This window comes from Pelobates fuscus, chromosome 11 (assembly GCF_036172605.1).
Source record: "Pelobates fuscus isolate aPelFus1 chromosome 11, aPelFus1.pri, whole genome shotgun sequence".
In the NCBI taxonomy this organism is placed as follows: domain Eukaryota; kingdom Metazoa; phylum Chordata; class Amphibia; order Anura; family Pelobatidae; genus Pelobates; species Pelobates fuscus.
In genome coordinates, this window is record NC_086327.1 from 83,650,255 (window position 1) to 83,676,416 (window position 26,162).

The following is a 26,162-nucleotide window of genomic DNA, read 5'->3' on the forward strand; positions in this document are numbered from 1 at the left end:
TGCCAGGATTGGCTGTAAACACTGGGATGTCTGGGGAAAAATTATTAGAGGGTACCCAGTCATCTGCGCCATGTTCAGCATTAGGGGAATCGGCGATTTCCCCTGATGGTCCTGCAGTATCTGGCACATAGTCCCCTGCGTCCCTCTCTGAGGCAGTGTCAGTCGCCTCTGAGTCAGCCGCTAACAGGGCATAAGCCTCCTCTGCACTATACTTCCTGAACATTGTTAAATACAGTTAACAAAGCTAACAAAACTTTAACTAAATAACAATTTTTTTTTTTATTCCCTAATTCCCACTAAATTCCACACACCCAAGTAACTAAATCATACACTAATAAAATCAAATAATAAAATTTAACCCCTTAGGGTTAAAAAAACCCCAAAAACTTAACCCTTGAAATTAAAAAAAAAAAATATCACAGTAAAGTACTGTGACCTGTATATTGATCACTGCTAGCAGTGATCAAACAGCAGGGAAAGGGTTAAATTTTTTTATATACAGGGGAAAGGGATTGGGAACTTTTTTTAAACCTTTAACTTTTCTTCTGGGACACAATGTAGCACCGATCCGTCTCTCTCCACTTCACAAACCCACAAGAGGTGGAGGGAGGCGGATCCGATATCCCAGCAGCATTGTGACCGCTGTGACTGGCTGTCACATCGATCACATGGGCTGGGATATCCGGATTTGCTGCTGCTGGTCTGCCCCTGACTCGGAGGGACCCATCAACAGCATTAACCCCGCGATCGCCGGCACTGCGCGATCGCGGGGTTAATTTTAACGCGTGACGGACGAGGTCCGTCACTCGTCATTAACGCATTCCCCTGAGTGACGGACCTTGTCCGTCACTCGTCCTTAAGGGGTTAAAAGAAGAGATCAGCCTGCTGGGGAGAGGGGAGCAACAATTGTGTTTATTGCAAATCTATTTAGTTTTTTTTGGAAAATTGGTAAGTGGGAAAGCCACCCAATTACAGATAGTGATTTCTGTCTAGTAAGAGCTCAAGTAAGAGCAAGGAATTTTGTTTATTATTATTTAACCCCTTAAGGACCAAACTTCTGGAATAAAAGGGAATCATGACATGTCACACATGTCATGTGTCCTTAAGGGGTTAAAGCACCTGTTTTGCCTATCAAATAAAAAGGAAAACCGAACTGAATGTGTCCTGGACTTTGTATACCCTAGAAGGCTGTGGTTACTGTAAGATCTGTGACAAAATCCTACCTGTAAAAGAGGTGGTTTGTTACACATTTTATCCTGAAGGTGGATGCATGAGATTAAGGTGTTGGCTGTCTTGTACCGGGGAAACCTCCCCTGGTGGCCCTTACTATTTCTGTTGCTCCTTCTCAAGAAAACTTTTGAACTCAGAGCAGAACTTTGACATCGGCAATAGAGAACAATTGGCTACAGTTCCATTCTCCTGGCCTGTCTTGTATTACGATTTAACTATAAAGCAAAAGTTTTGTCAAGTCCCACGGCCATTGCTAGCAACAGTTTGGGGGTAAAAGACTGCTTTTTCGCACTTTGAGAGGCGTTTTCTATATAGAGTATCCTGTGGTCTTTGCAAAATAACTCCTGAAATAATAATTATGAAAGTGCTAAATTTTCTTCTGCACTGGGCCTAGACAAAGCTCAGAATGGGTCAGTACAGAACAGATTTATGCATTAGCTACACACCATGTTGTTTAAAATGCACTCCCCTCCAGAATATAATTATTATATAGTGTCCCTTTAAATTATTAGACAGCAAAATAAATGTGTACATATGCTTAAACAAACTGCAGTTATAATAAAATTGAGAGCCGTGTTACTCTGCCTGTCCCTGGAAGGCAGCGGCTCATGCTGTATTAGAAGGCATTTTATGAACACATGCCATTCCACAGCCCTCCACATGCCCGCTTGCTGACACTGCAGTAAACAAACCGATCACGTGACCCGTGTGTGCCCGTGCCTGCCTTCCGGTGACGTTACGCTGTAGTACCAGCAGAGGGCGGAAGCGGAAGTGCCGAGCAGGTAGGAAACGGTGAGTCAGAGGCTGATTGGAGGTTTGTGTATCTGTCACATCGTGTGTTCCATCCATGTAGTTGTGGTTGTGGACACATATATATGTATGTGTGTTATTTACTTATAATTCATTAGAAATGCTTTTTATTTAACCCTAAAATGTCTTTCTATCTTTATAAAATGATGCTTTATTTACATGTGCAGTGTGTACACACAGGGAGGAAAATAATCAGAATTTTACATTGGGATTCAAGTAACATTAATAATACTCTAGTAATAGTAACATTAATAATACTATAATGACATTACTAATACTGTAGTAACATTACTAATACTCTAGTGACATTACTAATACTCTAGTGACATTAATATTACTCTAGTGACATAATACTCTAGTGACATTACTAATACTCTAGTGACATTAATATTACTCTAGTGACATTAATATTACTCTAGTGACATTAATAATACTAAAGTAACATGTATTAATACTGCTATTCATATCTGATGCAGAGCTCACAGCTGCTGCCAGACATGGTGTTTCTGGAGGAGTGGGGATGCAGCTCATAGTAATGCATGTTGTTATTAGAGCAGTCATGTCTTACCTGTGGCTCTCCAGCTGTTGTCAGGATCTTTTCCCTTGATGCTCACCTTAGCTGAACCTCAGGGAAAATGTCATCTACACCTGGTATACTGTCAAAAGGGAGTCACAGGGTTACAGGTAAAGGCTAAGCCTTGATATTCACTGTATGGATTCTTATAACACATTTTGGTTGTATGTATGATTTCTGATTGGTTTTCCTATTTTCATGGAAATATGCATGGATTTTCAAACCACTTTTGCAATGTAGTAGCCCAGATGTATCTGCTACACTGATGCAGCAGATTTTGTAGTTTGTAATAATAAATAAAAGCTGTTTTAAAAAAAAAAAAAAAAAAAAATTGTTTTTTTTAAATTCCCATTTATACACTATTTACTATTGCTATGATTTAAGAAATATGCATTTTCTTTAAATTTAGAAATCATTTTAACTTAAAAAGTAGACGGTTATCAGCAATACAAATCACATGTGCACTATATAGGACTGGCTTGTCACATTTAGGAACAGTCTAAAAGCCCAGGGCAAAAATTCAGGATGAAGATTCCTCACATGCATGTAATTCTGTTTGCCTCCTGCATTATATGCCAAATCATGTTAAGAGTCTATTATTTTTCTACGGAGCACCTGACATGTATACACATCAAATCCAGCACCATATAACATCCACATTGCATAAGTACTCTTCAGTTGCCTACATGGCACATACTGCATGTACACAACACCTTTATCTTGCATCCATATCACGTAGCACCATATCATGTTTAGTAATTTACACTGACACAAACACTCAAAAGACCCCCCATCATTTCTGAGAATTCCAAACCCATTGAGTAGCATATAGAGACCCACCTGGTTAGCCCATCTGAATTTGGAAGTAGCACAGTGGGGTAGCTAGCTAATTATTAAACCACAGTTAAGGATCACAGATTAGCTGTCCCTGATGTATAAGTGTGCTTAAGGAACCTGGAGCAATGCTTGGTTGTTCCACATTTTATAGTGGTACTTTAATGCAGGACAATATTCAGAGAACCGTTCTTAATTTGTTTCTTACAAGGTGATCTGATGGCTGTTTTTTGTTTTTAAATATATGCTATAGGATCATATCTATAAGATTTATATTTAATTTAATCTTCCTGAAAGAGGGGATTTGAAAAGGTAAAAATAATGTGCCAATTTTCATACAAGTAATCTTACAACTGCAAATGTTTTATAGCTTTGTTTTTGGAAACTTCAGTCGTTTGTCAACCAATCCCTTGTCACAGCCCCTTATGTAATTGTAATAACACAAAGTTCAGTGTGATACCATCCATGTGTTAATGTCTGTATACCATACCCAATTAAAATGTGCTTTTTGTACCACTCCACTTTGTTATACATAAGACTGACACGTTTAAAGGGACACTATACACATTCAGACCACTTAATATCATTGAAGTGGTGTGGTTGCCTTGTCTGTGTCCCCTTAATCCTGCAATGTAAAACATTGCAGTTTTTGCAAAACTGTAATGATTACTTTGCAGGACTAAGACTGCCTCTAGTGAGCTTCCTGGATTATAATGAATTTTGACTGTGTTAAACGATGCTGGACATCCTCATGTTTTCCATGAAGACATTCAGCTTCAATATAAACCCCAGAGGAAAGCATTGAGTCCCCCTGTTGGATGACGTCGGAGGAGATGGAGTGCGACCCTGCACCGAGGGACATTGCGCTGGATTCGGGTAAAGGATTAAATGGTTCTTTTTAACACGTTATGTGCTATAGGGAGGGGGAGGGGAGGGCTAGTGCTAGTGCTAGAAATACAGATTTCCTAAAACTATAGATTTACTTTAAGCTACTAAGGTCTACCAGAGTCTGAAAGGTAGAAACTTCAAACAAAATATTCTGCCCATTCTAGTCAACATGTAACATGGTTTCCATTACCTGCATGTTATATTACCGTTTTCTGGTTGCATTTTATGCCTTGATTTAAATGTGATTTGCTCTTGAAACTTGACAGAATCTTTCCAGTCCTGGTCATAAATGGAACAGAGAGTGGAATAAAATGACGGACCAAGAAAACAATAACAGCTTTTCTGCCAATCCTTTTGCTGCTCTCTTTGGTTCTGTAGCAGAGGCACAGCAGTTTGTGGCTGGACAGAAAGTGCAGCTTCAACAGAAGACTGGTGAGATTAGGAGACAAGGAACATAAAATACATAATGCTTGTGTGGATCTTATTGTCAAGGTGAACTAGTATAAAGTGTTTCTGTCACCAAAGATTTATTTGGGAGAATTTGAAAACCATCATATATTTATATAATGCTCATGTTAACTGCAATGAAATAAAAAATAAATAAAAAAATCATAAGACATAGTAGTCGACAAAAGGTTGGAGCTCCTGCCATTATGTTTTGTGAGTTCCCACAGCAGGTGCTAGGCATGGTCTCACTCATCGCAAGACATGATCTATGGAGGCTCCTGCGTGATCCTCCATAGAGATCAGTAAGCTTGTGCAAAAATTCTAATTTTTGCCCAAGTTTAGAGATCACTGACTTGCTCCCTCCATGTAACCATCGGGAGTCTTTGCATATTTAGCAAAAACCCCACCAAAGGTGACAGAGCTGCTTTAATGATTGTGTTCTTACCACCATTACTGGTTACTTAAAATATAAAATAGGGAAAATTATATTACCCTTGAGTGCACCTTTGGGTATCTTGGAACAAAGGAGCCTAAGTGACCCGGAAGTGCACTGGAGTAATTTTTAAAAAAAATTTTTTACAGTAATTCAAGCTGCTGTCAGAAGTGAGACCGTCGACTTTACAATCATGTAAAGTTGTGATAGTACTTAGGCAACCCAGGTTCTTCAGTTTGTTCTTGAAAACTTGATTACTTTTTATGGTAAGGACAGAAGTATAAACACATACAATTTTACTTGAAAGGACACTCCAGGCACCCACCTGTAGGTTAGGTTACAGTTATATATATATTGGGTAATTTTAAATAATATTTTTTTTCTTCATAAGCCCATACATTCTGCCCTTGCTTCCCAACCTCCTGTGTTTGCATTCTTACTCCAAATGTACAGGTTTATATGATGTTATGATTTTTACCGACAGGCATTCATTTAGTTATGTGCTTGTCAGTGTAATGAAAAGGTCAATTGTGCTGAGTAAATCATTAGATCATTTTGGTGAGAGCTTATTGCACAAGTGTACAAGAATTAGAAGTTACACTGGATGTGAGTTTCATTTGTTTGTATATACATCTATATAATTCAAGTGTTTCTATATAATGCATAAACAGATATTATGTGTCCTAGAGCAGGGCTTAATATTTCAAGTTGTACACTGATAGCCAGGCCTTAAGTGTTACTTGCCATAGCAAGCCTGGAGGGTTCATGGCACACTCTGGGTCTATTTCTATTTGCCAGTGTTGTATTTTTTGTACTAGCCAATGGGAAATTGAAAATTTGAGTCCTGATCTTGAATATACCTTTAATAACCAAGCTTCTATCTTTAGTGTTTCCAATCCATTCCTCAGTGTAACTAGAAAATGTCTACTTTACCAGGTGAGGATGAAGAGGACAGCCAGGATGAATCTGATAATAGTGTATCAGAAAGCCTGGATGACTGTGACGACTCCATTGCAGAAATCAGTCGCTCGTTCCGCTCACAGCAGGAGATATGTGAGCAGCTCAACATCAACCACATGATTCAGAGGATCTTTCTCATCACTCTGGACAACAGTAAGTACCTGTCCACTTCTCCAGTCTTGTTGTTAGGGACTTGAAATGTCTGCAATTTACCCTTGTTGGATTTAAAAAGGACATCTAAAGAAATAACAGTAACATATTGACATCTTCATTCACTCCCCTGTGATTAAGAATTGAGTGTGTGCTTTTTAAAATGCTTTCTAAAAGATCAATACAAGACTCGCATAAATGAGTTTAATGCAATAAATCTGCATCTTGTTGGTGTTGTCTAATTTGCCCTTCAAGTAGCTGAGGAATTTTAGCCCCCAGTCCCACAGAGAGAAAAGCACTGCACTTAAGGCATATATTGACACTTAGCCTAGCTAAGGACGGTGACCAGAAGAATTTTTTTTTGGTCCTAGTAATTAGGTCTGCCATTACTCATCAAGGCCACCCTACTCTTGCATAGAACGAAGTATGGCTTTTCAGTCCCACTAATTTCCTGTTATGTAATATCCCAATGCCGATCCACTATGAACTTCAGTTACATATTTTTGTTATAATTGGGTAGGTGGATTTGGGGTGATTGATGTAAAGCTGCTGTCAGTGATGCATAGAGGAAGTGCTACCACATGCTTTTGAAGCGGATTGCATTTTTCAGGAATAATTTATTTCATTTCTGGGGCACAACAGGATATCAGGATACAATTAAAGGGCTGGAGATTTTACAATGTATCCTACCGTATGCAGAGCTTTCCCCATAGAAATGATTGCAAGCCACTAAAATTTTTGCAGTGCAGCCAGTACTGTGTATGTCTAAAAGAACCCCATTAAATCCAAATGGGAAATGCTACTTGTGAGCATCATACCTCTTTACACTGCACACCACAAGTGAATTATAGGGTTTGTGCCAGAAGCATCACAGGCCTGTAACTCCCACAAATTGCAACCATTGTAGTGAAATAATGGAAAATGTGACTGCTCTGCCAGAATCACTATATCTCCAGTGAAAAGTAGGAGGGGAAGGAGTGGACCAGGGTGATTTAGTGACACTTGTGCCCTCCTGGTTCTCAGCCCTGCACATGACCCTATAGTTCATATGGTATTTGCTGTGGATAATATTGTATTAAACATCCAGACCAGAGTGTATCTCTATACCTTCCTACGGACAGCACATGAGGAGTTCTCGTGCAGAAAGACAGTGGGTGGGCAGTTCCCATAATTTGTTTCCATTTTTTAAATTTAAATTTCATTTTATTATTACATGAAATATGAATACTTAGGCCTGCCTTTAGGTTATCCTTTATCTGTAGAATTTCTGGTCACTAACTCATATTGGAGTTCTTGCTGCAGGAGAATGCATCACAGATAATACCCACACCAACTTATTATTGGCGCTTGAATTTGTGTGTTCCATCTTTTAACAGGTGACCCCAGTATGAAGAGTGGGAATGGTATTCCTTTACGCTGTGTTTATCTTGAGGATCTTGGGTCTGAGCTAGATGGACAGGACTGGTTAGACATGGACAACGTGGAACAGGTATCAGTCTTACATCAGTGTAGAATCAGTTACTAGTCTGACATGGCACCTTTGCCCTGAGCAATTTAAAAAGATATATGAAGCACACATTGACAGGGAGAACAAGTATTAGAATCAAGTGAAATCTGGCTTAACCCCTTAAGGACCAAACTTCTGGAATAAAAGGGAATCATGACATGTCACAAATGTCATGTGTCCTTAAGGGGTTAAATAAGTAATGGCCACTGTAATGTGGAGTGAACACAAGGGTAATTGCTAAGAGGACCTAGGAAATGGCCTGAAGATGAGACTGCCGAGAAGCAAGTACAATGTTGTAAGATGCCTTGGAAAGTAAGGGGAGTTTTGGTAAGAAAGGAGAGCGAACTAAAGAGATGAAGGAACGCTTTTGAGATAAGATGGGGTTTTAGACATATTGCAACATGGGCAGGCTTGTGGCAGAAGATGAGTGAGGGAAGATGGGGAGATGTAAGTTTGTGGATGGATTTCTAGACGACAAAATAAGAATAACAAACATTGGTAGATTGGAAACCAGGGTACACATGTAAACATTAAGAGTATATTACATGTATAGGTCGAAGCATGTTCTGTAGAAATGCAATAGAAGGGTGAAGGAATTTGTAGTAATCAAGCTGGGTAAAATTATTGCATGGATGAATTCTGTGAATTTTTAATTTGAGTGTGATGGGGAAAACTGCGGGTGGTAAGAAAGGACATATAGCTAAGGTGGAATAAAAAAGGAATGTGAATTATAAGGGAGAAAAACGTATTGCAAATAAGAAAAGTACTTCAGCTTTGCCAGCTTTATGTGAACAAGGTGAAGATGTAAACGTGTCCAGAGGACAGGAAAACTGTAAAGGAGTGGACAGAAGTCATGATGAAATCAGCTATTTATTATTCTTTCTGTACCCTGTTCCAAAATGTCAGTAAAACTAAAAGTTTTTTTATAGATTTGCTTCACATAAGAAAACACACAGTTTGTTTTATTAGGACATGTAAGAAGATGGTAATATCCAGTCTCAGAGTTTAGGTTTTATTATATGGTTATCCGTAACGGTCTTCGGGCCCAGCACACTTTGTATTGTACAGTTCCTATGTTATTGTTTTAATACTCACTCTTTCTTTCAGGCCTTATTTACTCGGCTTCTTCTTCAGGAACCAGGGAAGTACCTCATATGCATGACATCCTCAGTAGCCCCTAACCTTTCTGCAGACAGAGATGCTGGAGAGGAACACATTATCCCATTTCTGTTCTCTTGCTTCCAAAGAGCCAAGAAAGAGGTGAGAGCCAAAGCCAGTACTTGGTTGTCTCGTATCACCTATTTCACTCCTGTTTTGAAATTTGCAATGAGCTTCATCCCTAACAGTGGCATCAGACCGTGGCTAACTGCAATTGTTACTGTACCTGTAGGTCACAAAAGTGCCTGAAAATCTTCTACCATATGCTGTTCGCTGCAAGGCCCTTACAGTTTCCAATGCCCGCACTGTTCTGCTAACGCCAGAAATCTACCAAGGACAGGATGTTCCAGCCCAGTTGGTGGACCTGATGTTAGAAGGACTTAGAGGGGCATGTAAGTTCCATCCATGTTATACAACTGTTGAGAAGATGAACCTGATTCTCTATACCTTGACTTATTTAAGTTTTTTTGTTTTGTACTTTATTAATTAAAGGATTCAGATTTTTCTGTGGTACTATTTCACCTTGAACTTGAATGTTACACATCTGTGATAGGTTTGGCTGGCGTTGTTTTACTAAGAGCAGGAGTAGATGGAGCATTGTATGCCCCCCTTGCTTAATTTCTTAAAAATGTATCCGTTACTTTTAGAAGGGGCCAAACAATGTGATTCTCATAATTCTGTTTCCTTTCAGACTTTGAAGAGGTATCAGAGTTCCTGGAGGACATTATTGAGGCACTTTTGGCAGATGAAGAAGTACACACCTTTAGTGAAGTTTTCCAGCCTGTGTTTGATGTACTTCTAGAAAGGGTTAAGGACTTAGATCTGTGTCAAATGCTGCTGTATACTTATCTTGACCTCCTACTCTACTGCACTCGACAGAAGGATATTGCTAAGGTAAGAAGTTGAACAAAAAGGGAACTGCATGCTCCTTGTTTTTGTTGTTGTTGTTGTTTTTTGTGGTGTTTATACTGAAGGCAGGTATGGATCCTTTTTACATTATGTATTTCTTTGTGAACTTACCTTGCTAAAATACCAGTGTTGGTGTGTATAAATGCGCTTATAAAAGTTTAAAATATATGTATATTCTTTATTTTTATTGTGCATCGATTAACATACATGCGTGTGGTGCCATGATGGCAGCGATAGTCATAATAGGAAAATACAACAGATATTGTGTCATGACATATGGGTATTCTGCACTTTTTTAGTATAGTAAAACAAGCTTAACTTTGGATCTAAACGTAAGATCTGAGTATTTAAAAATTTAAGAGTAATTGTAAATGAGACAAACAAAAGAAAAAAACTATTAGTGCTCACTGGAGCTAGGTTAGCTATGCTGATGCAGTTAGAACCATATATTAAGTCACATGCTATCTAGGACATTACTGTAGTCGCTTGTGTGGTTGCTAAGTGCTTGCATGTTAAGCTTAACTCGGCTGGACTAGCAGTATGTTGTGGCACGGCTTACAGGCAGGACTATGTGAAGAGTGAATCTAATAACTAATAACCTGCATGGCTAGGCAGTGCAATATGAGTTTAGTTGTTCCCAGTTCAATATAGGCACATGCTGCGAGACGAATGTCTGGACTGTGGGGTGACCTTGTCCCATGGGGTGTATAAGGCAGAAGCTAGAGTCCAGCGCCATATACCTGTGAGGATACCCTTTTCAGCCTATACCCACCGGGTGTTTCGTTGTGTCTATCATGGGGGTGGCCCACTCACTTGGTGGGGTGATGGTGGTTGTGATTTCGCGGTAGGGCACTTGCCCCCACGGTGCTCTCTCTCCAGTTGGCCGTGGGTAGGTTTTCTGCCGGTCAGTCCCCAACCTTGCTGCGGCGTAATTTGCGCCGCTGTCAGCTCCGCTGGTCCCTCCGTGCTGGGTTGTGCTTTGCGGAACGGGACCGCTGGTGTGAAAGATTTTGCTCTTAAAGTGTCTAGTTACCTGTATCAATCCTTACAAAAACTCTTTTATGTGCTTGTGCAAAATATGCAGGTAATAGTGTACCCTTAAAAAAAACATATGATATAACATTTTTTCAAGTGCTTAGTGTACTTATGCGGGAAAAACAAATGTTATGTGCAAATTTATAAAGACGTTCTCGTTGTGGCCAAAGGCTTTGGCACAGGAATTGAATTGATTAGCACTTTGGTCACAAAGATACGTTTGTAACGTAACGTGCGCATAAGAACACTAAGCACTTAAAATATTATTATGTAACGTGCGCATAAGAACACTAAGCACTTAAAATATTTTATATCACATATAATCCCGAAGGAATGGGATTAATATTATTTTTTTTGTAGGTGACCATTCTACTTACTGTATATATTTTGTAACTATGCCAAGTATCTGTATTCTAGAATAAAGTATTTTCCATTCACAGGTATTCGTAAAATACATACAGCCTCAGGATCCCACGAATGGGCACCAATATCAGAAGACACTACTTGGGGTCATTCTAAGTATTTCCTGCTTGCTGCGCACCCCAGGGGTTGTAGAGAACCACGGCTACTTCCTTAATCCATCACGGTCCAGCCCTCAAGAAATCAAAGTCCAGGAATCTAACATCCATCAGGTAGGACGATCTTTGAATAGACCATTTTGGTTAGAGCTTAAAGGGACTCTCTAAACACTAAACCACTACAGCTTAATGTAGTGATTTTGTTGCATAGACGTCCCTTCAGCTTTGTATTGAATGCTTCTCTGTGAGTAGCATCTAATTGACCCTGTCAGTTCCAGAGTTTGCCCAACAGGTTCTCAGTGCTTCTCTATGAGGAGCATTGAGTTGGACAGAGATCATCTGAAAATAGGAAGAGCAGCTCTCTCATGGAGACTGTTCAATAGGTGAATAAAATACAATAAAACATATAAAAATGTGTGAGGGGCACATTTTATATAAAATGTGTGAGGGGCCATTCTATGAAAGGTGCTATTGCCATTTAATTGACTATAGTGTCTGGAGTTCCCTGATGCTGTCGCTTTGTTCGGTGTTAACCCATTTTTGGAATAATTAACACTGAATGGGGGTCCCTGATCCACACAGCCCTGCCCTCACTGGAGACATGAGTAAGACAGAGATTATACTCTTCCTTCTAGCTATACCAATTTGTACCAGCACTGGCGGCTGTGATAGGCTGACACTCTCAGGACTGCAGACACTATAACCACTTCAATGAGATTAAATAGTGTCCTTTTAAGGAACACTCTATCATTAATGGATAACTCCAAGACCCAAGCTTGCTGTGGTGGTTAAGGTGCCAGGATTGGCTTTACCTCTCAATGTTAGGAGTAAAACCTTTTGAAAGCTGTTTGACTTCTTCGGTATGGTTGGGTGCTGCTCTCCACCTCCGCTACCACTGATGGAGAGCCAGAAGCTCTCTGTCTAGGCTAAGCCCTGCAACAGAAATAATTTAATCCTCTCAGCCCTTCACTGCAGGGTTTAGCTCAGGAACTCCTGCCTAGTTGTTTCTGGCTCTCCATTGTCAGTAGTAGAGGTGAGGAGTGGAGCCTGGCAGATCCCAAGTAAGACTTTTTTTAATATATATTCTTCTTCTTCAAAAATGTTCCAAAATAGTAACGTCATTAATTGTTAAGCCTCACAGCATCATGTCAAAAGCCATCAATAAATAGGGAGGAAACTGCAGATATATAATCATGATATAGTCAACATGTTTTTTTTTAAATAGATATTTTAGCATTAGTCCTAACCACACCAATTGATTTGTTGGGTGTTTTTGGTTTGTGTTTTTTTTTTTGCCCTGTGGACTATCCTCCAATGGGGAATAATATGTAGATCACACTAACATTTATTAGGAGCATTCCAGTTGACCTCTTATGAAAATCCTGGCACTCACACAACTGACACAAATAGTTTGGGAAAGTTCTACCAAGATATGCAACTATTTCCTTCTTTCTATTGCATTGAGAATAATGCAACTACATTTTATCTATATTTCTGTGTATTAGACCATGCCTTTCCACTCAGTGCTTACCAACGCACTGTCCTCTGTGTTTCTTATAGTTCATGGCACAGTTTCACGAGAAGATTTACCAGCTCCTGAAAAATCTTCTTCAACTATCTCCTGACACTAAGCACCTGATCTTGTCCTGGCTTGGAAACTGTCTACATGCTAATGCTGGCCGTGCCAAAATCTGGTCCAATCAGGTTCCTGAAATCTTTATGCAAACCTACGCCTCAGACAGTTTCTTCCTCAATTTGGGAGCAGCTCTACTCCGCCTCTGTCAGCCCTTTTGTAAACCAAAGTCTGCTCGTCTGCTGACTTTTAATCCCACTTACTGTGCTCTACGAGAGATCAATGAAGAGGAACGCAAGACTCGGAATGCACATATGAAGGGTAAGTAGACACCATATAAAGTCTGCATATGCTTTTATTATAACCTCCACCACTAGATTTGTATCCTGTCTGTTGTTCTCCATATCCATTTATTACTTTTGGGTTCTATTCAGATTTGTGGACTTGTATCTCTTTTCAATACAGGCCTAGACAAGGAGACTTGCCTGATTCCAGTTGCTTCAGACCAACAACCAGAGTTCCCTCAGACTTTCAACCTGGTGACAGAGAACCTGGTGTTGACCCAATACACCCTGCACTTGGGCTTTCACCGGTAAACTCTTCCTTCCTACACTTCTGAACCCATCGACTTAACCACATGTGATTATACTGTGCACATATGCATAGTTTTGCAGGTTTCTAGCTGTAAAATAAAATTAAAAGACTGTATGAAAGCAGTATGTTTCAATAAACATGTCAGAGACCTATTTTTGTATGGTAGCTAATTTAATCTATATTATTGTGCTGGCCAAAGGTGTTTTAATTAGTGCACATTTGGCACACCACCTGGGATGCCGAGATATGTTGGCACCGGAGAAACTAAAAGATGCCCGAGTTTATTTTAAGGGATTGTGATACTGCCTGATGCTTAAATATTGAGATAGCAATTAGCTGCCTAATGGTTTTAAATCTTGACAAAATCTTGAGTTTGGAGACATGTGACGAATATATCTCTCCTGTTACATTTATCAGTGGTATGCTACCGCCATCTTTTAATTCTTTCACTTTTTTCCCCTCTCTTGCCTCCAGGTTGCACGAGCAAATGGTGAAGGTGAACCAAAGCCTGCATAGGCTGCAAGGAGCCTGGAGAGATGCCCAGCAGACTGGTAGCCCTACTGCAGAGAACTTGCGAGAACAGTTTGAACGACTCATGACCATCTATTTGTGTCTGAAGGCTGCTCTCAGTGAACCCCAAATGTTGCAGAATTGCATACACCTGCAGGTCTCAACTGCACTTCTCTTGGTCCAGATTGCTTTAGGCAACAGGGGCACAGAACCAGTGACTCTCATCTTCCCTGTTCCCGATGTTCAGCATAGTGCACTGGCATATGTACCAGGTAACATACAACCCGTTTTTTTCAGCAATTGCAGTTTAGTTTCAAAAGTTAAAGGAACGCTCTAGGTTCACCTCATTTTATATATTATATATATAGTTTGTTATTTGTATAATCAGCAAAAGAAGATTCTCACTAGCCTCAAACATGTTTTTGTCAACCTAGTGTTTGCTGCTAGGTTTCATGTCTAAATTTAGATGTTGGTTACTTCAATTTAGGGTTTCTTGCACAAAAGTGCAAATGAGAGCCAATCTGTCACTGTGCTTAGCTTTCACAATAATTTTGCTGTTGTACCACTGAAATACCGGTATAATTCACAAAGATCGAAGATGTTTGTGTTGAACATCGCTAGTTCACATTTACCATTCGGGACATGGAAAGCATGGCTTTTGTTTTAATTTTGCCTTCTATGTTTCTTACAGAGTTTTTTGCAGACAACTTGGGTGATTTCTTCATCTTCTTGCGGCGTTTTGCAGATGAAGTTCTAGAAACTGCGGCAGAATCTCTGGAACAGATACTGGATTTTATCACCGTTTTCACTGGCTGCGTTGAGAGGTAATGTGTTAGAAATAAAAAGGGATTAATGGAGAGAATGGATAATTACTTAAGAAGAGCTATATAAAAATGCATTGCGGGCAAGAAATACATCATGGGCAAGAAAAAACAAGAATGTACATACTTAATATAGGGGTGCACGGATATGACCGCATGGCTTTAATGTAGAATATAGTAGCATAGAGTATATAATGTAGCAGTATAGTGTTGATGAATTTTTAATTCAAAATCAAGTGAATGGCAAGATTATCTTCAGGTAGCTATAGAATCAATCTGCTACCATATATAGTTTAGATCATGACTGCCCAATTGGTAGATCCCTAGATGTGGTAGAACTACAACTCACATGATGCTTTGAATGCCTTTAGAATGACAAGGAATCATCATGGAAGTTGTACGTCTACCACATCTGGGGATATACCTATTGGGCAGCCCTAGTTTAGATGGTGTACTTAAGTGAAGATTGTTCCTCCTTTTGCTTTGTGTCCTCACAGAATGGAGTGTGCTCTGAGGGATTAAGCAGAATAATAGTAAATGTTTGAGTATAAGACAAGACAGGATAAAATATTTGGTATACAACTCTATATGACCGACTCTGGGTTTGAAAGCTTAAATGGAGAGGGTAGGCCCTACTGCTCTACTGGTTAAAGCCATATCAGCATAACAACAGGGTAATACCAACACAAACAGAGGAAATGTGAAAATAAGGTTATGGAGTCAAAGATATATTGCAAACATATAAAATGTATGTAATCAACGAGAAAGAGTGTTAAGCCCAAAGCAGAATATTTCTCTATGTGTCAATTCCAATAGGTAGTTTGTCACATACGTGCTTGCAGATGACACACAGCAACCCTGCCAATGCTCTCAATTGGGGTGTTGGCTGTAGCTCAACAAAAGGAAAATATAGCATGTACCTATATAGCGTGTCTTACAGGATCCTTAACCCCTTAAGGACACAGTAGATGTGTGACATGTCATGATTCCCTTTTATTCCAGAAGTTTGGTCCTTAAGGGGTTAAGGGACACTATAGGCACCCAAACCACTAAATCTCATTGAAATGGTCTGGGTGCTGTGTCCCTACCCCCCTTAGTCCTTCAATGTAAAACATTGCAGTGTTATAGAAACTGTAATGTTTTCATTGCAGTGCTAAGGCTGTCTTTAGTGGCTTTCTACCAGATGGCCACTAGAAGCACTTCTGGATGTTCACCAGACATTGGGTCCCTTAAATGACACTGGATGTTCTCATGCTCTGCAGCTTCAGATTTAGAATCTATAGAATTCCTTTAACATCCTTAACTTCACATGCTTTAGAAATAGTTCACAGAATGTATCTGTGAGATAAGGTGTCAGTCTATATAGACCAACACCTGATCACAAATCTAAAACCTGTGAAAGCAAGAGTGCTAAGAGGTAGCTATGGATTCTATAGATTTTAAGAAAGCCTGGATGATTTTGTGCATATAATTGGATTTGTGAATATAATTAATATGTCTGGGAACACCTTGTGCATCCTAGTGAGAAATGTGATAGCACTTATAGAGTCAAGAATATTTTTCCCTTTGTGTGGCACAATAAACAGTCACTTGAAACTGTATTTAACCTAGATTACTATGTAACAGAGAAAGCTGTGGCCTTTGACAGTCTTGAGGAATTTCAGGATGTTACATTCTGGTAAAGAGGAGATAGCCACTTACTTATACTTTGCCCACTCTGCAAAGATTAATCAAATTCTATAGCGTATAAACAAGCATGATTTACATGTGGATAGTTGACCAAGGGACAGAAAAAACTGATTTCCATAACATCTGACATCTCCTAATTATCAGAGGCACTCTGGGAAAATCGCTTGAAATTTCGTGGCATAGATATTGCACCCATTGCTATCAACAGGGGGTAGATTCTTCATGAGTAAACCCTCAAATCAGTCTGTTAGAAGCTGTTGCCATTAGATCCACTTCAGAAGGACCCCATTTAATTACATTACTTGAGACCCAGATGCAGCCTGAATGCAGAGATCTCTGGATTTAGGCTGCACTTGCTGCTGTCCAGACTTACTCTGCTGAGGAAATCTGCACTCCAGTTGTTGGAGCATGGAACCCTATCTTAGGACATTCTACTTTGCCCAGTTTCTGATGAGAGGTAGATTTTTCTCTGCATCTCTCTGTTCTTCTTGCTTGTTAATATAAGATACTCCACTGTGGTTGTCCATACACCTAGTTTACTATTGACTAATAGTAGACTATTGACATAAGGTAAGTTCTGAAATATTGTTTGGAGCTTGAATGGTGCGATGTTCCCAAAGTCCCTTAGCATAAATATCCCATGTGACTGTGACCAAGTCTTCCAACAGGAAACTTTTAAAGAGGCTCTTTGGAGAAATCAGCCACTTCATATCCTTATGCAGTTATTTGAATCAATGGATTTAATTATTTGACCTCAATCTTGCAGTTACTACCAAAATTAAGTCAGAAAATTCAATTTTGCGGGAGAGAAAATGCTATTGTGTCAGTTTGACCACATTTAATGACAAAGTGACCAACAAGCTCATGAAGTATCTTCCTAAAAAGTACAGCTGATCCACCTTAGCTGCTTAGCTTATCTCTTTCTTGTCTGAAAAGAAAGTCCATACATACTCTTGTGTCGAAACCATGCCCATAAACACTTAATTTACATTGATAAAAGTTGATGACCCAACCAAGTGATTCTGGTACTATAGGGTATTACAATAGCTGTGCTATCTCTATACAATCAATACACACAAATCTCTTAGGGGATCCCTATCCTCAGGGGCCTTGTACTGGGACAAAGTGGCTTAACTAAAGCTAAATGAAAATTGGCAGTAGAAGGCTTAAAGTAACTGTCCTTAACCCCTTAAGGACCAAACTTCTGGAATAAAAGGGAATCATGACGTGTCAGACATGTCATGTGTCCTTAAGGGGTTAAACGCTGAAAGGCTCCACAGGCATGGACATAAAGTAATGACAGGTCTCTTTGCTGTTCTTACAGCCAAAACGGCAGAACTATATGCTGCCAAGATGGCCCTATGCAATGGTGCAAATTATTCAGTGAAGGGGGCCCAAATGACTTATTATGTCTCTTTGTAATGCTCATTTTCACTTGCTTTATCATTGTAAAGTATGCAATCGTAGAGGCCATATACATCGGGTTCAAGTATCTTACAACAACCTAAACCTCAGCTTTATTGTACACCGTAGCATATTCACAGTTTTGCTCTTGTTCTTTTTCCATTTTTAATCCCTTGCATTTTTAGGAAACTCTTTATACCAATGTTTTCTCATCCTTGGTTGGTCTCTAAGTAGGCAATATATTTTTGTTTTCAGGATGAAAAATCCCCACCTGCGTGCTAAACTAGCCGAAGTGCTGGAAGCTGTAATGCCTCACCTGGAACAGGTTCAGAACCCACTTATCTCTAGTGTCTTCCATCGTCAGAAAATCTTCTGCTCCTATCGACATGCACCACACTTAGCAGAGGCCCTTATTAAAGTATTTGTAGATATAGAATTTACTGGTAAGTCCACGAGTTTGGCTGATGTGAAGGAAAGCCTGATGGGCTGTTAGGTGTGTTTATTTGTGTTGTTGTCAATGCACCCATGTGACTTAATTTTGTGAGAATGCACAGACAGTTATTTAATTTGCGTGTATCTATGGTTTGCTGAAATGTTACACCATGTATTCATACGTTCTCTACCATTATTTTGATGACCTATTTGTGGTTTGCAGCTCATTGATTGCCTTTCTATTTAACATATAATTGCAACCATTATTGTTTCTGCAGGAGATCCTCATCAGTTTGAGCAGAAGTTTAACTATCGTCGGCCAATGTACCCCATTTTGAGGTATATGTGGGGGAGGGATACCTACCGTCAGAGCATAAAGGTCAGTGACCTTATAAATCACCTTATTCACATAGAATTTTAGATTTGTAGTTTCTTGATATGACTGGTTCCCAGTTGTTAAAAATTATTTAATGGAATTCCATTTGGAACCCCACAGAGTTTAGCGGATTATGCATCAGAGAACCTTGAGGCTGTGAATCCCCCTCTCTTCTTGCGCTTCCTCAATCTGTTAATGAATGATGCTGTGTTCTTACTGGATGAGGCCATCCAGGTAAGTAATTACATTTAATCAATAAACAGTGGACAAAGTGATGCTTGAAAAAAAAAAACTGGCTTTGAGCTTGTCGTATTGCTATATGGAATATGATATTTCCTGGATGTGCTTACACAATCTCTGTAGCTGTGTCCTCTTTTCCATCTAATCCGTAGTCTCCGTTTCAGGTTCCAGGAAAATGTACATATATTTATGAATGTCATTTTCTGAAAAGAAAATTAGATAGTTGCTTTATTTTTCTTGGAATTTAATTATTTGCCCGTTACATTTTTGCTAACATATTCTTTGATCCCCCTAAAGAATGGAGGAAAGCATAGACCGACTTTTAGTAGGTTTATATTATACAAGGATTGTGTAATTTCTTCTGTCAAGCTGGCAAATATATATAAAAATGCAATAATGTATTGTATTTTATATTCCACTGCAAAATTTGTTTTAATAAGGTAGGAAACAAGGATATTTTTCTCTGCATTCTTTACGGATATGCAAGTCCAACCCATACCCGTAAAGAAATTTAAAATCTTTCCTTTGGTCGGTGGGGTTAAATTATTTTTTTGCATGTAAATGTACTGTTTTAGTATGTAAATGTACTGTTAAAATACCAGTTAAAGTCTTTCCGTGATATTTGTTTTTTCTTTTAATGATTGTTCTTTGACTGCTGATGGTCTTTCTGACGTTCAATTATCACTGTACATTCTGTTTGAAATCTCCTTTCTGATTTCAGTATCTGAGCAAGATTAAAATCCAACAGATTGAAAGGGACCGGGGGGATTGGGATGGGCTGAGTGCAGAAAGCAGACGTGAAAAAGAGTCCAGTCTGCTTGTACTTGGGCAGCTGGCCAGGTTCCACAACATCATGTCAAATGAGACCATTGGGACCTTGGCCTTCCTCACATCAGGTAAACGAGCAAAGTCTTGTGATGTACCAAGAAAAACGCCGTCACAGCTAGCTGTAACACTCTTCTAAAATCTTAATTTAAGCAACATATCGTGTGAACTAACAATTAAAGTGTATCTGCTATTTACAGATGGTTAACCACATCCCTTTCAGTTAGGGAATATATTCTGCTAGCATTGCATAGCTAATGTTCTGTATTTACTTTAAATCTTTATAAGGTTTTGAAAATCAATTTCGGGTACGAATATTCACATTCTTTTGAATCATAATTTTCTAGTGAGCTTGGCCTGATTGTAGCATTTACATTGTAAGCACCTCGACATAGAGATGAAAACTAACATTTCTTCAGCATTTTGACTACCCATTAGAAGCTGTAATGACACTGGCAGTTATAAAGAATAGTCATTACATGATTTGTCTAAATCCAAAATGTCATGAACAGGTTAAAAGGATAATAAAGGCAAAAAAGGTGTTTTTCATATTCTCCTTCCTTCAGGCAACATCAGTGCTTTGAGTATTCCTATCACTCAAAGAGCTCACATTAGTAATAAGTCATTTGTGGTTACTTCTTACCCAACAGATATACGTTCACTGTTTGTCCATCCATTCCTGGCTGAACGCATCATCTCCATGCTCAATTACTTCCTGCAGCATCTGGTAGGGCCTAAGATGGGAGCCTTGAAAGTAAAAGATTTCAGCGAGTTCGACTTCAAACCTCAGCAACTGGTGTCAGATATTTGCACCATCTACCTGAACCTGGGGTAAATGAGAAAAATTGAGAGAGATCTAAATGAACAATGTATTAAAGCATATTGTATGCAGGTTAGGTGTTCAGTTTACAAGTGACACCAGAGGTATGAGGAATAATGTGGTGTGCAGATGTGTACCTTTTTTTTGTTTTACATTCCTAGGGATGGGGAGAATTTCTGTGCCTCGGTACCCAAGGATGGACGTTCATACTCGCCCATGCTCTTCGCTCAGACTGTGCGGGTTTTGAAGAAGATTAATAAACCAGGGAATATGATTGTGGCATTCAATAATCTGGCTGAGAAAATCAAGGTGAGACACTACTACGACATGTTATGATGCTCGTGTCGAGACCACTAGCCTGTAGGGACTAATAGAAAATAGTTTGCCTGTCTTAATGCTGTCTTAATGCTGTACACTTCAGCTCTCATGAGACACACAAACACCAAAGTATTTTTTTTTTTGTTTGAGTGCGTGGCTAATCATGGTTTGGCTTTATTACTGAATATTCTTCCCATAATTCCATGGGCACACAGCACATCATAATGGTTCAGCCGAGATAACTAGGTTTATATTTTCCTTCACTGCACACTAGTTTAAATCTTCTGAAAGGCATCAGTTCCCATTTAAGGGGTGGATGTTTCCTGTACATTATCAGTAATTATTTTTGTCTTCTTTCAGTCCTTAGCTGACCAGCAGCAGCGAGATGAGGAGACGTATGCTGATGCACCTGATGAATTCCTAGACCCGATTATGAGTACCGTTATGTCAGATCCAGTAATTCTACCCTCCTCACGTGTCACAGTGGACAGATCAACTATTGCACGGCACCTACTCAGGTAATCCAGAAAAAAAAAATCATTACCTTATGTACTTATTCTAACACGTTATTGAGTGATTTGCTAAACAAGGGACTACTTTAATTGGAAAGTACATTCTTCAAATATAATCAGGCCGATTATATGCTGGGGATGAATGCTTGTGTACTTTTGGCAGAGAATGTTGCAGTTGAAGAACAGTCGATAAGTATTCTCTATGTGCTTCAGCACTCAAAGGTTCCGTTCTGTGAGCTTGCATGGGTTACCACGTCATTGCTGAGCTATTTTTTGCTCTCAGATGTTTACACTTCACAGGAACAGCACTTACATTCGACTGGGGAAGCTTAAGCGAGTCAGAAATTTGATAAACAGACTTATTGGAAATGCAGATCCTATGGTGATGGTATGACAGTGAGCTCTGCAGCACAGGCCCACAAGTGTTTCTTGTTGCTTTGTTAGGTGGTGTGTGTTGCTTGGTGGCATGGACAAGGAGTGGAGCTTGTTTGAAATCTTAGTTCTCTGTTAACTGAGGAAAGAGGAAAGTTATAATGAAAAAGAAAACTAAGCTATGCTACCTATATGTGTTAGAGATTAGCCACAGATCATCCCATGTGCCCATCTGTAAAGCAAATTATCTGATATTAATCTGCCTATTTTGTGTCTAACAGGGTTAATGAGCGATACATGGTGATATGCAAAAGATCTCTGAGCTCAAGGTCTGCGTCCCCAGGGAACCCCTTAGAATATGTAAAGTCAAAAACGAACAAGAACACTAAAAATAGGCAAAACCACAGTAGTTAGCCTTTCAGTTAGTCTCAGACACATTTCTTTACTACACTAATTACACCATGGTGTGTGGAATATTGTGTTTCTTTTGCATACTGAACATTCACTTTACATATCAGACAAACTCTTACATATCAGACAAACATGTTACTCTAAAGATTTCTTTAATTTATATACGTATCTCCACATAGCAGTTACGTGTATATCCCCTATACATCTGAATGGCAGCTAGATATGGAGCATCTTAGCTTCAGAAGTTGTTTCGAAAGTTTGGAGAATTTATTTGAAGAAGAACTTCCAACAGAAATCTACATCTGTTTTCTCTCTAATTGGAGAGCTATTACTATTATGTGTGCTAACTCATTGTTGTAAAAAGCATGTTACCCCTTTTATTTTATTGCAAGACTATCATTAATCCTGATGGCCTCAGCCAATCAAATTGCTTTCCTATATGAAATCAATGAATCAACCATCTCTATGAGAAATGTCATGCGCCTCCATGCAGAGCATTGAAAAGCTGAATGTAGATTCTGCACACTGTACATTGATGAGACAGGATGCACCTCTAGTGGCCGTCTGAGTGACTGCACCGAGAGGTGTTCCTAGACTGCAAATAGGGGACCTATAGTAGTCTGCAAATGTGAATGCCATTTTATGCAATGTATTTGCAATTATAGAGCTTAGATAAGCAATACTTTTGTATGTTTTTCTGCTTTTCTATATTTTAACGTAAAACAAACAGTTTATTGTGTGGTAAATCCTTGATGCACATAGCTCATGCTTTTTATTCTCTGTCTTTCCTAAAGCCAGAGATGTTTTCCGCTTGCTCCATTTAGCTAACTTAGTGGCAGGCGCGCTCTGCTAGAGTACACTGCCTACAAGTGCCTGTGAGAGTGTTTCCGCAGGACTCCATTGTACCTGGTATAGCCTGTCTCTCCTCCTTTCTCCCTAGCTTTCCTTCTCGTCAAGGAGCATCTGGCCATTTCCCTGCACAGACTGAAATTAGATCATTTGAAACTTTTGCAAGCTTTTATTTTTTTATTTCCCAGTGAAAAAAGTGTTTTCATTTATTTATCTACTGAATAGTAAAATACTTTTCCCCTCTAATTTGTGGAAAGGAGACTTCTTTTAAAGATGACCTAGAGCAGGGGTAGGCAACCTACGGCACTAGTGCCATGCACGGCACTCGAGGTGTCTCTGCACGGCACTCAAGGCTGCTAGAGTCAAACAGGCTCTGGCCTATCAGGAGTCCCAGTAAAACTTCAGATATCTGCTAATCCGAAAAGGTGGTGAAGGACAATCCTCAATTTATGCATTGCAGCACGTAGAGGTAGTGATCTCAGATCACTTCCTCCCAGCACTTGTGAGTAGGAAGCCACACTGTAGTAGAGCAGCTCGCAGTTGCTGTTGCAGCTCATGTCCTTGACCTGTACCTGGCCGGACTAGTCCCCACTGGAACCCAGGGAAGCCACCCACACTGCTAGATATACACAGAAATGCAGAATAACCCTCCCCTCATACAAATAATACGGACAGCCCACACACAAACATACACACAATCCGCACAAACGAAACACCACTAATAATCCACATACATGCACACAACTCCACATGCAATACCCCAAACAGCCCCCACACACTACCAAACACACACTTTGACATGTCCATCCACACATACACAATTCCACAAGCAGCACCCATACACAGCTTACATTCATTAGTATCATACACAATACCATAAACTACTCATGAACATAAACAATATAATAGCTCATATACGCAGGGCCTTCTTTAACGCGGGGCAAACTGGGCAGCTGCACCATGAGCCCTGCTGGCCTCAACTATTTCTAACCCTCTGGCTGGTAATCTGCACACTAAGGAGGCCCACCGGGTGGCCCATGCACAAAAGAACCACCCGCTGGGCTTCTGTCAGCAGGGACCCGGCACACGCTGAGGTGCTTTAACAGCGCAAGCGGACCCCTTGCTTTTCGGCAGCAGGCTGGGAGGAAGTGACGGCCACGCATCACTTCCTCCCACAAAGAGAGGAGCGCGCAGGAAAGAAGAGTAGGCAGATTGGAGTGGGACTGGCCAAGAGGTCTAGACCCCAACTCCCAACGCCTTCAGCCACCAGCAGGAAAGGTAGGAAACTGGAGGGTGAGTTTTAAAGTGTATGTCTGTGTCAGTATGTCTGTCAGTGTGTGTGTGTCAGTATGTTTGTGTGTGTGTCATATCTGTGTGTGTCAGCATGTCTGTGTGTCAGTATGTGTCAGTATGTCTTTGTGTGTGTCAGTATGTCTGTGCGTGTGTCAGTATATCTGTATGTGTGTCAGTATATCTGTGTCAGTATATCTGTGTGTGTGTGTCAGTATGTTTGTATGTCAGCATGTCTATTTGTGTGTCAGTATATATGTGTGTGTGTGTCAGTATGTTTGTATGACAGCATGTCTGTGTGTATGTCAGTATGTCTCTGTGTGTGTCAGTATATCTGTGTGTGTGTGTGCTTGCAATCACGCCAACACCACATACAAACATATTCCACAAAAACACACAAAAACTGCTTAGTGCTAAATACAGACCTGCAAACATGAGTAAATGGTAGAGCCCCAGCTGTCAATGCATTTCTGGAGTTGCACGACAGATGGGGATCTACCTTTTAATCACCCGTGCAACAGGGAGACCGCCAAGAATTCTTGCACCTCTCTACTTTAGGTCCGCCACTGTGTTGAGGTGGAGGACGTGATTGCATGCCTGGGAAGGGGGGACAAGGTCCAGGGGGCCCTAAGCAAATGCTTTGCCCAGGGTCCAGTCATTATTAAAGACAGTTCTGCATATATACGCACAAATACAACGATACAAAGCAATTACAGTACAAATAACACAAGCAGAATACGGCAGCACACACACCTCGATTTATAAAAAAAAATAGGACCAGCACGCTACGGGACATCACAATCCTATATCGGCACAGTGTTGCTAAAAGGTTGCCTACCCCTGACCTAGAGAAATGTAATGCATCAGAGCTAACATTCAAGTGTCATAGTTAAGGGTCTAAATACTTATGTCAATGTCATATTTCAGTTTTGTTTTTATTTTTAATAAATTTGTCTGTTATGGGATATTGAGTGTAGATTGATGTGAAAAGAAAAAATAATTTTAACAATTGTAACATAAGGCTGCAACATAAAAAAACTCATGGTGTCTGAATGCACTGTATATTGTATTTTACCCACCGAAATCGATCTGTTCCTGGAAGCTACAGCCAAAATGATATTTTCACTATATGCAGTCATGTGTTTTTTTTTTTTTTTTTTTTTTATTATTATCTTTAATTTCATATTTGTTCTTCCATCAGCGACCAGAGTGATCCTTTCAACCGCAGTCCTCTTACCATGGATCAGATGAAACCAAACCTTGAATTAAAGGAGAAGATCCTACAGTGGCTGTCTGAGCGCAAGAAACAAACAGAGACTGTGGAACATGAATCCTTGTAGTATTTATTATAGACTAGATACAGACTTGCTTTTTCTACATGCCGAACTCTTCAGCACCCATCACATGCAAGTCACTTCTTTGCCCTTCAGGATTTTGATAAGAAAGGAATTAATCCATACAAGTGCCGTGAAGAATGATTAAAATTGTATAACAATAGGTACAGAAAATTAAGGCGAACCATGTTAAAGAAGAAATTGAAAATCCTTTGCCGCATAACTTGTTTTAAAATCTTTTCCTTAACCTCTTTGATGCCACATGAATGTGACGTCAAACTGGGTTGATCTGACTTGCTAGCGATTTGGGATCGGTTCATTAAAATGGATAATACCTCC

The 26,162-nt window shown here is 39.7% G+C and overlaps 1 protein-coding gene across 4 annotated transcripts; it reads left to right on the forward strand.

Moving 5' to 3' along the window:
• Positions 1-1,949: 1,949 nt before the first annotated feature.
• UBE4A (ubiquitination factor E4A) lies at positions 1,950-26,162 on the forward strand. 4 transcript variants are annotated; one of them, XM_063436670.1, is made up of 20 exons: positions 1,950-2,012; positions 4,603-4,765; positions 6,150-6,329; positions 7,703-7,815; positions 8,941-9,093; positions 9,224-9,383; positions 9,683-9,885; positions 11,376-11,567; positions 13,014-13,347; positions 13,492-13,618; positions 14,095-14,402; positions 14,822-14,954; positions 18,300-18,487; positions 18,755-18,855; positions 18,973-19,086; positions 19,814-19,988; positions 20,568-20,748; positions 20,899-21,046; positions 21,416-21,573; positions 25,691-26,162. In XM_063436670.1, the coding sequence occupies exons 2-20, from the start codon at positions 4,648-4,650 to the stop codon at positions 25,827-25,829; spliced, it is 3,225 nt and encodes a 1,074-aa protein (XP_063292740.1). In that variant the 5' UTR covers positions 1,950-2,012; positions 4,603-4,647; the 3' UTR covers positions 25,830-26,162. The 4 variants fall into 4 exon arrangements, with proteins under 4 accessions (XP_063292740.1, XP_063292739.1, XP_063292741.1 ...); XM_063436669.1 differs by having other exon boundaries at positions 1,955-2,022; XM_063436671.1 differs by lacking the exon at positions 1,950-2,012 and adding an exon at positions 2,027-2,044.

What these genes read in the sequence shown, in the direction of transcription:
- UBE4A (XM_063436670.1), top strand. Translation starts at nt 4,648, where the DNA reads ATGACGGACCAAGAAAACAATAACAGCTTTTCTGCCAATCCTTTTGCT. An exon ending in AGAAGGACTTAGAGGGGCAT is followed by an intron (nt 9,384 to 9,682) that starts GTAAGTTCCATC and finishes GTTTCCTTTCAG; the next exon opens with ACTTTGAAGAGGTATCAGAG. An exon ending in TACTGGATGAGGCCATCCAG is followed by an intron (nt 19,087 to 19,813) that starts GTAAGTAATTAC and finishes TTCTGATTTCAG; the next exon opens with TATCTGAGCAAGATTAAAAT.